The sequence below is a fragment of the Venturia canescens genome, chromosome 3 (genome assembly GCF_019457755.1).
Source record: "Venturia canescens isolate UGA chromosome 3, ASM1945775v1, whole genome shotgun sequence".
Taxonomy (NCBI): domain Eukaryota; kingdom Metazoa; phylum Arthropoda; class Insecta; order Hymenoptera; family Ichneumonidae; genus Venturia; species Venturia canescens.
In genome coordinates, this window is record NC_057423.1 from 12,208,286 (window position 1) to 12,222,849 (window position 14,564).

The 14,564-nt window shown below is 38.6% G+C and overlaps 1 protein-coding gene across 5 annotated transcripts in view; it reads left to right on the forward strand.

The window, feature by feature from the left end:
- Window positions 1–3,412: 3,412 nt before the first annotated feature.
- The window catches only part of LOC122407663 (general transcriptional corepressor trfA), a 48,171-nt gene continuing 37,019 nt past the window's right edge, over window positions 3,413–14,564 (forward strand). For 2 of the 5 annotated variants that reach the window (XM_043414006.1, XM_043414009.1), the window contains exon 1: window positions 12,337–12,632. Coding sequence is in view for 1 of the 5 variants with exons in the window: in XM_043414009.1 (XP_043269944.1) it covers window positions 12,554–12,632 (79 nt within the window). In the remaining 4 variants the exon portion in view is untranslated. Of the gene's footprint in view, window positions 4,054–6,684; window positions 6,705–12,336; window positions 12,633–14,564 lie in introns of those variants that run through there. The other 3 variants (XM_043414007.1, XM_043414010.1, XM_043414008.1) reach the window with 3 other exon arrangements.

Sequence of the window (14,564 nt, forward strand, 5' to 3'; positions counted from 1 at the left end):
AAGTTTCACCAATTCATGTGTAACAGGATACTATTTTGAGTTTATTTCAACGTTCAAAAGAACCAATGATACAATCGGTTCAGCATCGAAGACATATGCATTAAGGTAGTTTATGCACGAAACGATTTTCTTAAGAAAGTCTTGAAATTTACACAGTTTCCATGGGTACTCGACTGACACGCATATCAAATTTTAAAGGGTTCGTCTCATTGGTTATTGAGATAAACGTTAATTGAGTTAAAGAAGAAAAATACACAGGACTATAGAGACTATGAGTAAAAAATCGTTTATCTTTCCATACAATAAATGACCGTTTTTTATGAAGTTTATGAAAAAGTACACAATAACAATGAAATATATAATGAAGATCTGGGAAAAAATTCGAGACGATTGTCTTTACATTCCTGTCATAGCCTTCCGTCTTTTTAATACTTTTTTCTTGATCCATTTCCCATTGTGCTTTCCCTTTGCGCCATGAGATAAGTTGAAAAAATTTATTTACAATTTTAAATTAATAACTCTGATATTAATTTAAAACAATTATATATTTGATTAGTGAGTAAAAATCGATCCAATTTAGAAACGCATAAAAAACGATTTTTCGGGCATGATCTACCTTAAATGTAAACTATAAGACTTCGAAGCAAAGGATCTAAAGCATTCCGAAGACATCAGCATCAGTTTATCTGAAGATGTCCCTTTGCGTGTTGTTTCTTTTTTCTTCACTCCCATCTGGTGTATCACTCCTTCACTTTCTTCCCTTTGAGTTCACTTTATTATCGAGGCTCAAATGAGAATTTATGTAGACATAAACGGTCACGTCAGTAACCGGAATGTGTAGGTGGGAAAAGAGAACAGAGAGTATGCATCCATCACTCGATGTTTTATCTTCCTGCATTGCAAAGAAACAACGCTAGTTTTTTGTTTCCCGATTTTTTCAGATATTTATCAGCATTTTATCCTTGATAATCTACTAAACGGGCATTCGTTCTGTTCTGCAATCTCGGAATACCGGTTCGTGTCATCGAATGAAGATATCAGTGCATTATCTTGAAGTACTGAATGTACACAGTCGAGGAACTGAGAAGCTAGTTCCAAATTGGTGAGAAAAAATGAAATTGAAAAAGACTGAGAGATATTAGTAGAACGAGGTTAACGAGCAATAGAAAAACAAATGGTAGGCGATCAGAGTATCTATTTGTTTTGTGCGGAAAATTGTACCTTAAATTGAAACATGAATACACAGAATTTTATATAGATGCATAGAAGCAGAAAGGTGTTTTTAGAAAACCATTTTCTTCAATAAAAAAATACAACTGAATACAGCAATAAGTCACAGCTTATATTTTTTGTCATAAACGAAAACGATATTAATATGTTTCACGTGCTACAACAGTGAGATTCTCCCATCGAAGGGAATTCTAGCAGAGAGTAACAGGACCCGTCACAGTTTCGGAAATTAATCGGCATGGAAGCAACCGATAACGAATGGTTTTTCCACCAAACGGCCAGTATATTTTACTTTGTGTGCCAATGTCTGTTATTTCTCGCGTATTCAGACTGTCCTCCGACACGATTTACTCACGAACTTGATCAGGCATACTGCTTTCCCTTCGGATAGTGAAACGGACGACTTCGCTTCGCCGATATTGTATCGTTTCTCCGATCCAGCATGCATGCGAGACTCGTACCGAGATGGCCCATTGCAAAAATTATTATCTCCAATACTTTCAATTGCTTTCATTTTTTAATTACTATCCTCCGCAGTGATGAATAACCCAAATGTACCGTCGAAAATTCCCGGTTTCGTTCGTGATATTTTTCACCCATAATTGACCATCCAACGATTCAATTCGGCTACCTGCACAACTTCGATGCCCAACTGGTTGCATCGTCAGGCGTTAACCTTGGTTGCGCTTTTTAACCTCAACTCTAAGCCGGATCCAAATACGAACATCATTTTTCTCTCGACAGCGAGCTGCAGCGATTTTCGCGAAAACTGTGTTCGACTAATCGACAAAAAATTACTTCCAGCTAATTTCTGCCTCGAATAAAAATTCCTTTAGCGACAAGAATTGTGGCCGACTTTGTTCTGATAGGCCATTAATGGCTTGGCCATCGAGACCTGCTTTTATCTCACGAAACTTATTCAAAAATTTTCTTAATTCGAAATATTTCAATTGTTTTATCACGGATCGATGAAGCAGTATTGCGGAGCGTCCTTATCGGATACCCCGGCCGATATGGTCGATTGCTGCTCGACCATACGACAAGCTCGACAGACCATCGGTCGATAAGGCTGGTGCCTGGCAAGGAAGGACGCAGTTTTACTTACTGACGAAAACTCCGTAAAAATTCCATAATCGATGGATGCAAACGGGAATCTGAAGACTCGTTTAGAACAATCGTTGGCTCAACAGGAAATTGTGCATCCCAGAAGACGCAGGATGCATCCCACTTGATTTATACTGTCAAGTCATAATCCCTGAGTTAATAATATTTGTCTATTGTCTATTTCTCATCATTGCTTATTCATGTGCGAAACTCTTGATTGTTTTATGTTTTATATCAGTTTTGCTACTGATAAGAGACCGTTTGATTGTGATTTGCACTGAACGCCTACCACGTCAGGATAATTGAGGCCTTTTAATCGAGAGCGTCTGAAGACAATTGCTCATAAAAAAAGTGATGTTATGCATTTTTTTATTAGGCACAAATTGTTAACCTTTGAATTCACGATTAATTTATCCAATTAGAGTTCTTACATGTAGAAGTTCGTGGGATAAAAAATTTGATTTTTCGCTTCTCTCTTCGAGTGTATTTCGACATTTCCAGTTTTTTCTCGCTCATTTATATACACTCTGGAATCTATCTCATTATATGAAAAAAAAAAGAAACACAAATTCGATAACTGAAATAAAAGACCGTTTGTCCACAAATACGCGAGACTCGTCGCGACGGTTGCGGATTAAATAGAGGGCTTTGATACGAAGTGAAAATAATAGTTTAGCAAATGAACAATTGCGGTGAAAGAGTATAATGGAGGTAGAAAGCAACGGAAATGCGGAATCGAGAATGAAATCGTGAAGCGTCAGGTGAACGGTTTTCAGGGCCGTATTGGTCAGGTTGCTTGATATTCCATGGTGTATTCTTGAGGGGCCCCACCTACACCGAATTGCTTGGCTACCTACGTGGTACGCTTATGAACGTTGTTGGCACGAACCTCTCGGTTCAGTGGCACATGCCGTCGTAAGATGGCGATAGCCATAAAGGAGACAGAGGAAGAAGAAGAAGAACAAGAAGAAGAAGAAGAACCTCTCGCTTCCACAAGCGTGTGGAACGAGGCACAAGTCCAACAGTGGGCCCTCTCCAGTTCCCTTCCTTGGCATTCGTTCTTCGCGGTTCAGTCGTTCCCCTACCAAACGGTGTCCAGTTATGTTGGTGTGGCGAACGCCGCCGCTGGCTAGGCCGTCGTTCGTTGCTGCTGTTGCCGTTTCAGCCTCCTTATATTCTTCAAGCACCAGCAACACTATCCATACATATTTACACCATTGATTCTTGCCAAATACCTCGGTAAAAACAAACGTGTATGACATTATTGCGCGTTTTATTGAACAAACTAAGGAGAAGGATACGTTCTGCGTTAAAAAATCAAGTCCAAGGATTTGTGACGTTTATCCCCGTGGTGGTGCTTCGAGAAGAACAAAATTTCGAAATATTTTTATTCGCAGTGCTCAAATATCGATCATCGTGCCTCACAATACTCGCTTCAATTTTTCACAGTTCCAAAAGTCACCTCCAGAGGGACTCCCAAAAAATCAATCCTCGAATATTAAACAGCCCGCCTTCCAATGTTTTACACACAAGACAGATAACGCGATTGTGACGCTTTCTTCATTCGGTATAACAAAGTCTTCGAGTGTGGTAATCACGAGCAGTGAAAGAATATTTCATAGTTTGTGTTGTGTTTCCTTTCGGAATTCTTCGGCTCTGATTCGGAGCGTGAATTTGTCCCGGGCAGATTCTTATGCGACTGGTACTTTTTTCTTCATGGTAAGTAAGTTGTTACACAAAAATATAAAAGAGGAAAAAGTGACAGAAAGCATGGGATCCTAAAGTTTTACGCGTTCTGGAGACCGCGAGCTGCAAAGTTGTTTGACGCTCTTGTACGGTCACAAATCATCTCTCGATCCGCGCACCTGCCATATTGAATGAGATTTGTGTGTATACAAATCGCTCTCCTCATTAGCAACGAATCTTGCACTAAATACCAACCGTGATATTAATATCGATTCACACACTTTAACGATAACTTATTTAATTATGGTTCTCTCACTTTTTCCACATCGATCGAAAATATCGAGCATCCGCATGCACATGATTTATATCGCCGACGTCGAGCAAAGATTGAAGAGTCAGGTATCGGGTGTGCCAATGGAAATCAATCACTTTCCAAGACAATTGAATTCGTTTGAAGTAACGTCCGAGCCCTGCAAAGGTGGACGAAAATAGTTCGCGTCGAGATCCATCAAATCGGCGTTTCCATTGTTGAAACAACAATATTTCATTTTGTATCTCCCACCATTGAATCATAGATCGAGGCTGAAAACATTTTTTAATGTTTCTCCCAGTATCATTATTTACGAATCAACGGATACATCCAAACTCATTAGCATTTTTAAAGACGAAGAAATGCGAAAAACAATGGGAAGCAAAACTTCTAGGTTATCTCGACGATTTAGACTGCGATTCCTTTGGAATTTGTTGATATTGTGAGAAGAGCCATCCCAATTGCCGTGAGAGCATCAAGAGACACAGTAACCTGTTAGCGTACAGGGCATTCCGCGTCAACGTGACCCATCCACGACCCTTGAGGTCGACGACTTTTTATATAAAGAACTTTCTAAAATGTGTCATCAACAAAATATCGACTGGTATTTTACGAATCTAATGCTATACAATATTTAATTCAGTATGCAAAAAAGAATGACCGTAAAAATTACTACAATAATTTCTCTATCTCGGAATTATTGGGCGTTAGTGAAGCATTAAACAAAATTTGGTAGAGATTAAACCTCTTTACATTGCAGTGAAAGTCGTTTAATGCTATTAGACATATTTTTACAACTCAAAAAGTCGGGAACGAAGGCAAAAAGTTCAGCTACCAAAACATATTCGATCCATGCCTTAGAATTTCTCGTTCCAATGAGGAAACACACGAGACTCAAGTTTTCCGGGATTAGTCTGCTTCCCCCTCTCACAGTCCTCTACAAAGGGCCTCTTCGTTTTACCTAAGAAATAGTCTGACCCTTCTTCAGCAGGTAGTTTCAGTGTGACGGGCGTTAGTCAGGAAGGCACGAAATCGTGGCAGGTGGTAACATTTTCCTGTGGTACGAGCTGTGAAATTTCAGGGTCAATAATATGTCTAGTCTTTTGTACCACTTGGGACTTTACTAGTATAGTCGAGATGTTTTGTAACTGAAAGAAAAGATTCGTACGTGATTTTTCACTGTTAATGAAGTCTTTGATTAAATGATAAACAGTTCAAATCCCCGGGATACGTAATTGGGACGATCTAAAGTCGTTTGATACTTTTGTTCCTCCAAAGAAAGGAAACGTGATCGAAACTGTTTTTCCTCCAAGGTAAAACTTCCGCAAGAATCGAGGTATGAATTTTACACAAAACAAGTGCGTGATAAAACTGTGAAAAAGTAAATTCAACGTGCTGTGAATCGTTTTTGGCTATCGGAATAACCGGGAATCACACTCCATTATTTCACGAAATCTGTGGTACTTGGAGATGAGTAAGGAAATCTAAAGAAAGAGGCCAGTTCAATCGAAAAGAAGTTTGCGGTCGATAAAGTGACGGGGAAGCAATACGCATTTTTTCAATTGCACATTTTTCCTGGCATCTGTGACTGGATGTTTTACAAAATTATCAGAGACTTTTCCACTGGTAGATAAGCAAAGAAATTATTTTGTTGCAAAGGCACGTGTTTTATGTTATCACGAATCGGACACGTTTCAGATTGCCGAGTGTCACGTTCCAGAGATAAGTCTCATTAACATCCGTCGATTGTTTCTCGCACAGCAAGACAAATTTTCTGTGTTAAATCCCAGCAAATGGTCATTTTTAACCCTGGAAACTTTTAACAAAGCCTGACACACTTCTGAATGTCACTATGGAAAAAAATACCGAAACTTTGAATAGAAATGCCGAAAAACTCCAAAACAATGAAACCCGATTAATTGTCAACCATCAGCCTACCGAACCACGAGATAAATTCCACCCGAAGTTCGTTTCATTAAAACAACCAACTCCGAGAAACGGAGAATAATATGTTGAGTTGATGAATTTAATTCGAACTTTTTTCGCTTCGTGCATGTTGAAATCTCTCAATTGTAACGTCTTTGTCGGTCGAGCGTGTATTGCACAAAGTGTGTCGGCATAAATGCAAACTGCATGAATTCCGTAACTGAAAATGTCCAATGGCTGAAGACGTCGAACGTGCTATGCGTGCATGGATGTCAGTCATCAGTCGTACTCGATTCACCGTGACAATACGCCGCGAGAAAGAAGCCTTTGTTCCACGATTTTACTCTCCTCATAAGCTCCCCCGTGCGCGCAATGCGACGAGATTGAAAATAGCAGAGTGAATGGAATCCTCGTCGTTGCCAACATTTTGCTATAGAATCTTCCCGTAGTAAGTGCTATATAAAATGGTGAACGGAAGTCCCGCGTTATGGCTTTCTACTTGAACCGTCATAGTTCCAGCGTCTCCTCTCTGCACCTGTGACACCACGAAGACTTTCGACAGCCCTTCTCGATCACAATTCCTCGAGCGAAACTCTCGCACCGCGCACTTTCCTCTCGAGTAATTACCATTTTTGGAGCAAACCTGTACAAGGGACTGCTCCAAAATTCCAGTCAGCTAATTTATTGCAACACCCCGAAGAGTTCGTGACTAGTGTTCAACGTTTTTTTTTTCGTAATTCGATTAGTAACGTTTCGAGACGAATTGAATCCCCGAAGATATTCAGAGCATGCGCCTCGTTCATTCGCTCCGAGCTTCCTTACATTCCTCAGCGACGTTTAGATTTTACGACTTCGTAAAAATTGTTCCAAATATCAGCGAACCACTGCTTTGATCTTAGCGACAAAAAATAATTCCTCAAACATTTTTAACCGATATTCTGCCATTGAAAGAGCGAATAAGCCACGAGACGTGCATGAACAGATACGTGGAAGATTGAATATTCCGAGAAAGGAAGAAGAGCTGAATATCTTTTAAGTGAGTCCGCTGTAAGACCGATTACGAAGACGATTCGTCGCCGTTGCCACGAATGAGACGAACAAATCCATAATGGAGAAAGAGTGTTTTCGAAAATAGCGATGAGAATATATTATTTTTTCATTTCGTTTTCCAAAAACTTTCGTAGCGATGAGGAATCAAAAGATCGGAAAGGAAGATTAATTGGATAGGAATAAAAAGGTCGAAAATTTCGAGAATTGGGCGGACATAATCACACGTGCTAGACTTATCAATTCGTGTTACAATGTTGTGGCAAGAAAATTCAATGGCGCAAACAAGATTGATTACCACAATAGTACGTTTCTCCTCCGTTCGTAAGTTGTCAGCGGAACGAAAATAGAAATAATTATTAAAGGACTCGAAAAGACAGTGAATTACGTAATCGGAATGGTCAATGATTATTGACGATGAGATGCGTGCGGAGTGGAGCAAACGTTTCCGCGACACGATTTACCTCAAGTATATCGTCTGTACACATAATCCGAGAAGTACTACCTACTTCGTGCTGAAAGTTCGGTCTCTTCCTGTGTTTTACGTAAGGAAAAATTGTCGATATGCCTGAGACACACTCCCTTGTGCCGGCTCGTAGAAAGTTCTTGGATGCGAGGCTCGTGTAAACTATTTATTATTCTGCACATAATGTGCTAAACTCTGGCTTCTTTTCAGTATAGAAAGCCTCGAGAATCATGGAATGAGAAAAGAGGGAACGTATCAGAGTGTGCGAAGTTCGTAATCGTTGGGGTTGATTCATTTGGAGCTAACGAGAGTTTCAAAAAATCATTTCAATTACGTAATTCGCCTGTGATTGATGACGAAGTATCAGGCAATTAGGAATTTTTCATCTGCCTGACTTTTTGAGGGTTCGATGTCGTACGTAAGCTTCCTTACGCACGCACGGACTCATTTTCACAGTTATAATATTTCTATGGAGAACGTTAAGGCCACCCAGAGTGCAGCATGATAATAAATTTAGCGATCTATTTTGCTTCTATATACATTCACGATCGACTGAACGGGAATAACAAGAATCTCCAATGACTGGTTACAGACCGGAACTTATCGTCCAATCCGTAGGTAGAATTTTTTAACCGGCTGAAGTAGAGAGTTGTTAGTTAACGAGTCTCCGAATCGCCTGCTGTACACGGTTAATGGTTAATATTTATATGGCATTTTTTATATATTTGCATATTATTTATGTCTGCTTTTATATGTGCCTGAGAAACTATATGAGAAAATCAATGGAAAGCAAATTCAATGATAAATCAGCACTCGTACTTCAAATGATAGTTTTTGGAGTAAGCGAAAGGATACAAGAAATATTTTATGGATCCAGAGTTAGATTCGACAGGGAAAATTTAGTCTCTTTATCCAAATGGTTTGCTCCTGCATGGTCTCACAAAAAATCTTTCGTTTTCATTACGTTGAAATTGGCATCATTAAAATCGAACGACTTCGACATTTTTCATATTTTTCAATCGCCTTTCAATCTCTTTTATGAAACCTTTTTATTTTCAAGGCTCACCATATCAATTTAAAAATTGACGTCAAGTACTTAGGAATACAGGGAAAACTGCTCCAATGCCATTGATTTATGATCCTTCTGGGAGAATTTCTCTCGCCAAGAATAATACGGAAAAGTGGCACTCGAAAAATTTTAGTTATGATACTCAATCGTCGAATTTCAAGTTCAAGCGGATACAAGATATTGAGATTGAATCTCGCTGGCTGCGTGCTACTGTACCGACCGCCAATTTCAAATCTTACCGACCTTCGCTCTCATCGTGCGAATCCGAGTCGCGAGAGGTGTTTCAATCGCAATCATCCATTATTTGACCTATAAGATCAGTAGATTTTCGAGAGAGCGTTGAATATTTTTTTGGTCTTGGTGTGAATATTCCAAGAATATAAATTTAAATAAAATGTGATTAACGAACGAGTTTTAAAAAATGATCAACGTTTGGAAGAAATACCATTTTTTCATATTTAAACACCGTCACGGTTGAGAACGTTTCAAGTGTTTCAAGCTTTTTTCTCCATATCTGTTTAAAAATCTTGAATTTACTCAGTAAACCGATCCCTTGTAAATAATTTTCTGGGCTCATTGAATCGACAAAACTTACCTCGCCCAACGTTCTCTCTCAAAGGCCAAAGTACACTTGAATTCATTTGAAATTTAAAAAACTCTCGAAAGATCACAAATGCCGCAAGTTCTGGTGTATTTTTAGATCGAAAGTGTGTGTTTCAAACGGTTTTCGTTATCAAAATGTCAACATCGTAGCACGGTCCACAAACGAACCACCTGTGAACTTCGTAACATGGCGAAAAGAACAGATAAAGTCTAGAAACAGGAATAAAACCAAGAAAGTTTTTCTCCAACGATAAATCTTCGGTGATTATTCACAAATAAGGCGATTCCCTTACAAAAAAATTAACATATCATTTTTAATCACAAAAAGTACATGGAAACGAGCGACGTTAAAAGAACAGTATAGGTGAAGCACCTCAGAAGTAAGACGCAAAAGATGATCGTTTGTTTTTAATTGGAGGCAAAGAATTTCATGTTTTATTTATCTCCTATGATTTTTTTCCCTTACCTCACACACTATACGGGTGGACAGGGATAAAACTGTTTTTACAATGATGAACATAACCTGTCGAATGTTGTGTAACAAGAGTAAGAAAAAACATCTTGTACACACTATAGAACGGACGCAAATATATAAATAATGTAGAAGGTGGGATGATAAAAGAACGTGAAATAAATACGCACGGAGATTGACTACAATGTGGATTGAATTCACTCGTGTGTATTATATCAGGGCATATGTATGACGATAGAGGCGCTTGAGTGAGCGATGCATTGATTCAGTCATTCTCAATTCGCATGTATAGATTAAAATTCACAAGTTTCAATAAGTTTTTGGAAATTTTCAAAAACTAGGAGACGCGGTCAGGTATTGGGACGGTTTTTAACGACTTGCAAGCTTCTACAGTTTTGTTTTCAAAACCTGTTTCAATCGAACGAAAATAGGAGAGTGTTCAGACTTTTCTAGGAGCCAGTCAACGCCGCGTGACTGTTTGCCAGACGGTGGGCCTTCTCGCCCGTATCTTGTTTATCGGAAACCAAAAAAATCATTTTTTGACGGGGATCGGAGTCGGTACAACACAGGTATAAGCACAAGATCGCCTCAACCACGACGATTTAATGGGGAAAAAAATGACTGAATTAAAATAAATTTCTGGCTTCTTCTATCGACAAAGAAAAACCGAGGCGAAAATGGGTCTTCACAAATCTTTCAGGCACTGAGAAAATACAAGTGTTGGAAAATCGTTTTTATCGAAGCTTCGCCGAACGCGATTACAATTCGAACTTCTGATCGATAAAATCAATACATTAGTCTTCGAGATATCATGGCCATCAATCTATGAAACTCTTTTGATAAATATTCCCCAAGTTTCGACTATGAAGTTTCAACATCTTTTACTCCAACTGTAAAATTCTGTGAATTTCGTACACTGAAAAAAAAAACATTTTTTTAAAATTCATTCTCTTTTTCATTTAATTCTTTCTGCAAAAAACTAAAATTGAACACAAAAAACAGTTAACGTAGATCACGCTCGAAAGATCGTATTTTATGAATGTCCGAATTGTTCGATCGATTTTTACTCCCTAATTAAAGATATGATCATTTTAAATTAATGTCAGAGTTATTAATTCGAAATTGTAAACAAAATTTTTCAATTTATTCCATGGCGAAGAGAATTACAAGGCATTGATTAATCGTGGATCCATCACTGACCGAATCCGAAATTACATTCGTCCCTGGCGAAAATACTATAGTATTTTATTTTAAAAAATCGCATTAGAGAGCGCAAAGGGAAATGGGTCAAGAAAAAAGTATTGATAAAATACTGTGACAGGGTAAAAGGCTGTGACAGAAATGGCCCAAGCCAAAAAGAAACAAAATGCCGAAATAAGCAAATGTGAGGTTATACGAATGCTCATTACCAATTTCGTTTAATCTTTAACGTAATATATCCTTATTACTAGTAATACAATCTTCTCAAATTTTTTCCCAAACCTTCGTTATATTGTGTACTTTTTCATAAACTTCGTAAGAATCGTTCATTCGTTATATAGAAAGATGAACGATTTTTTACTCATAGTCCCTATGTAGCCCGGTGTATTTTTCTTCATATTGAAACACGTTTATCTCAATAACCAATGAGACGAACCCTTTAAAATTTGATATGCGTGTCAGTCGACTATCCGTTTAAGGAGGGTGGCTACACTCGTCAAAATGATAAGAAATTGATCAAATTTGGTTATAATGTTCTTCAACATCAAGTCCGAAGACACAATTTTTTTCAAAATTTTCTTCTGCTTAGTTATCGAGTAATTACGCATTAAAGCAGATTTCTTATGCCCGGAATGTATACCTATATGTATGGAAACGCTATGCTTATACACTTGAACTTTAATGATCAATTACTCGATAACTGTACAGAAGAAAAATCTTAAAAAATTTGTATTGTCAAATTTGGCCCTAAAGAATATGTTCACCAAATTTTATTAAATTCTTATCATTTTGAAATTTTTAATGTATTTAACATGGTTTAGCATGGCAACATTGTATCGTCGGTAGCCACCCTCCTTAAACTCTGTGCAAACTTCAAGAATTTCTTAAGAAAATCGTTTCGTGCACTTTAAGAAACAATTGAATAACAAACTTTTCAGAGCATATGAAAATACCATTTTGATAACAAACACAACGATTACCTTTTGGTTATCAATCATTTGACGGAAACTGAGGATAATGAGGGATGAGCTTTGCGTTGCTTAGTAGCAGATTCATGATATATGTACAGGTGTGCTGGCGAAGGAGTAGCGGTCGCCTCATGAGGAATAGGCTGTCGTTGGTCCCAGCGAAGTTTGTTTCACGAGTGTGACGTTAGTGCTCGTATAGTTCGCGTACTGGCAGTAGAGGCGGTAGCACAAGACCTCGGGCGCGAGAATTCAACGTCAGTTCGTCTCCAGACGCGGCGTGCGTGAGATGTGCCCGGAGCAGCCGCTGCGAGACTCCACGAGATCTCGTAAAGGCTCAGAATAATAAAGTTACATGAAAAGTGGTATCCGAGGGGGTCTGGAGCTTCGATAACGTGGAGTAATTGGGGAGAAAGTACGCTCTATGTTTGTGCAATTGTGGATAAAACTTTCGTTCCGACATTGACAGAGACTTATGACAGTTTTTCGAATCGCACGTTTTGGATTCCTGGAGAACGTTCGAGTACGATCATTATCTCGGAGTATCATCGGAGGTACGATAAAAAATGATATCACGTCAATCGATTTACACATTTTTATGAGTAACACTTAGGATTCAGTTTATTTATTATTATCTTAAGATATATTTATAGTTCCTCTACATCTCTCGAATTGCTTTTCAGCATCGTGGTGAAGTTATCAAGTCAAGTACTCTATTGACATTCTCTGGTGATATACGTGCCAGTTTTTATAGCCCTGGTACTCATTGTTTCATCTTTTTTTAGAACATTGTTGTCGCAGTGACATTGCTGTACGTCGTAAAAAACATTATCGCCAGACCCCACGTAACACACTTGAAAATAATTAAAAGTAATCTTCCTCTGATTTTTCTTGAAATTCTCATTCCCTCGATGCGCCTTCGTACGTGCTGATCGGAAGTTGTAACATTATGATTGATGCTCAAACCTACGACCTCGTGTTGAGTCCTTCCGGATAAATTTTTATTCGCTCCGCATTGAGTGACGTTGGTAAGAGAGTCAGTATCGAAAAATCAAATTTCTCAATTTTGGTTATATCTCATACTTTTGGAAAGTTCGTTTTCTATAAAAGTTACTTTGAATTCTCACGCTTCATCTGGCTTTGAAATATTCAAATTATAAGATTCCCTAGAAGATTGGACAAGGAAAATAAAATGGTAATGAGCACGAAAAACGTTTTATTGAAATTTTTCATCGCCACGTGCCAAGACTTTCTTTTATCATCAGGGGGGATCCCGCCTCGGTAACCGATCGATTGAAGTTAATTCGTGCATATTTAGAAAGAATAAAACACACTTTCAAGGTCAATGTTCCACGAACATCATTCACGAAGAACAATATTCCGAAGCACTTTGCGTTGGAGGAGTTGTTAAACTTTGATCGCGTTTCCATCAAGATGACTTTTTCCGAGCTATTGAACACGATAACTCGACACTAATTCGTCCCATCTCGATGGCACATCGTCATCGGTCCAGCCATATTTTTCAATGTGATTTTTGTATGGAGGTCTTAATACGAAAAAACATAGGACCCTTAAAAGGAATGAAAATTTGTCTCATGGCCACACAAAATTTGAAAAAACAAAGCGTTTTTGTCAGCGTTGCAACACGGAAGTACTTTTTTAAAGGGACCATTATTCATCAATCGTCACTTGCCTAATTGCCGATACTTCCCCATAAAATTCTGTATCCAAACCCTCATCCTCGACCAGTGGGCAAAGTGATTTTTTAAAAACTCGACCCACGTTTGTTTATTTTTGAAAAACTATGCCCGAAGGTACGACTTCTTTCAAGCTGTCACAGTCATATTCCCCTTCAATTTGATCGTGGCAGGCCGGCGAAGAATAAAACGGAGGGATCGGCAGAGCGGGTGATCATCGCACATACCTTCTACCGGCGCATTAAGAGGTGAACGTGTGATGGGCCACACTGCGACACGAAACGTTACTAGCGATAGATATACTGTAGACAAGGTCGAGGTATCGTCAGCTGCGATGTCGAGGGGCCCCGGCGTCTCCACAGTGTCTTCAACGATCACGAATAAAGTGCATACTTGTTCAGATTTTCATTGAAACACGCTCGTATTCTAAAGTACAAACGTACATATGAGAAATATGCAAATATTGAGTCGCGTCATAAGCTTGTAACGAATTCTGGGCTCATTATTAGGGACGAAAAGTCATTTCGTCAAATTCTTGAGCATCGTTTAAAATGAGCTATAGAATGGAGCAGCTTTCAAGGTTTCAGCGATATCCAGTTTTTGGTAACCGGAATGAAACCTGTAATGACGTCATTGAGATTTTCGTTGAATTGCCGTAGAGCGAACACCAGTTGTAAAGGATGTAACTGCGTTTTAGAATGGCGACGTATGGAGTAAACTTTTTGTCGCAGTAAAAGAAAAAATTATCGACATCTGGTGCAAAATAGAACGGAGGTCAATCCGAAGAAA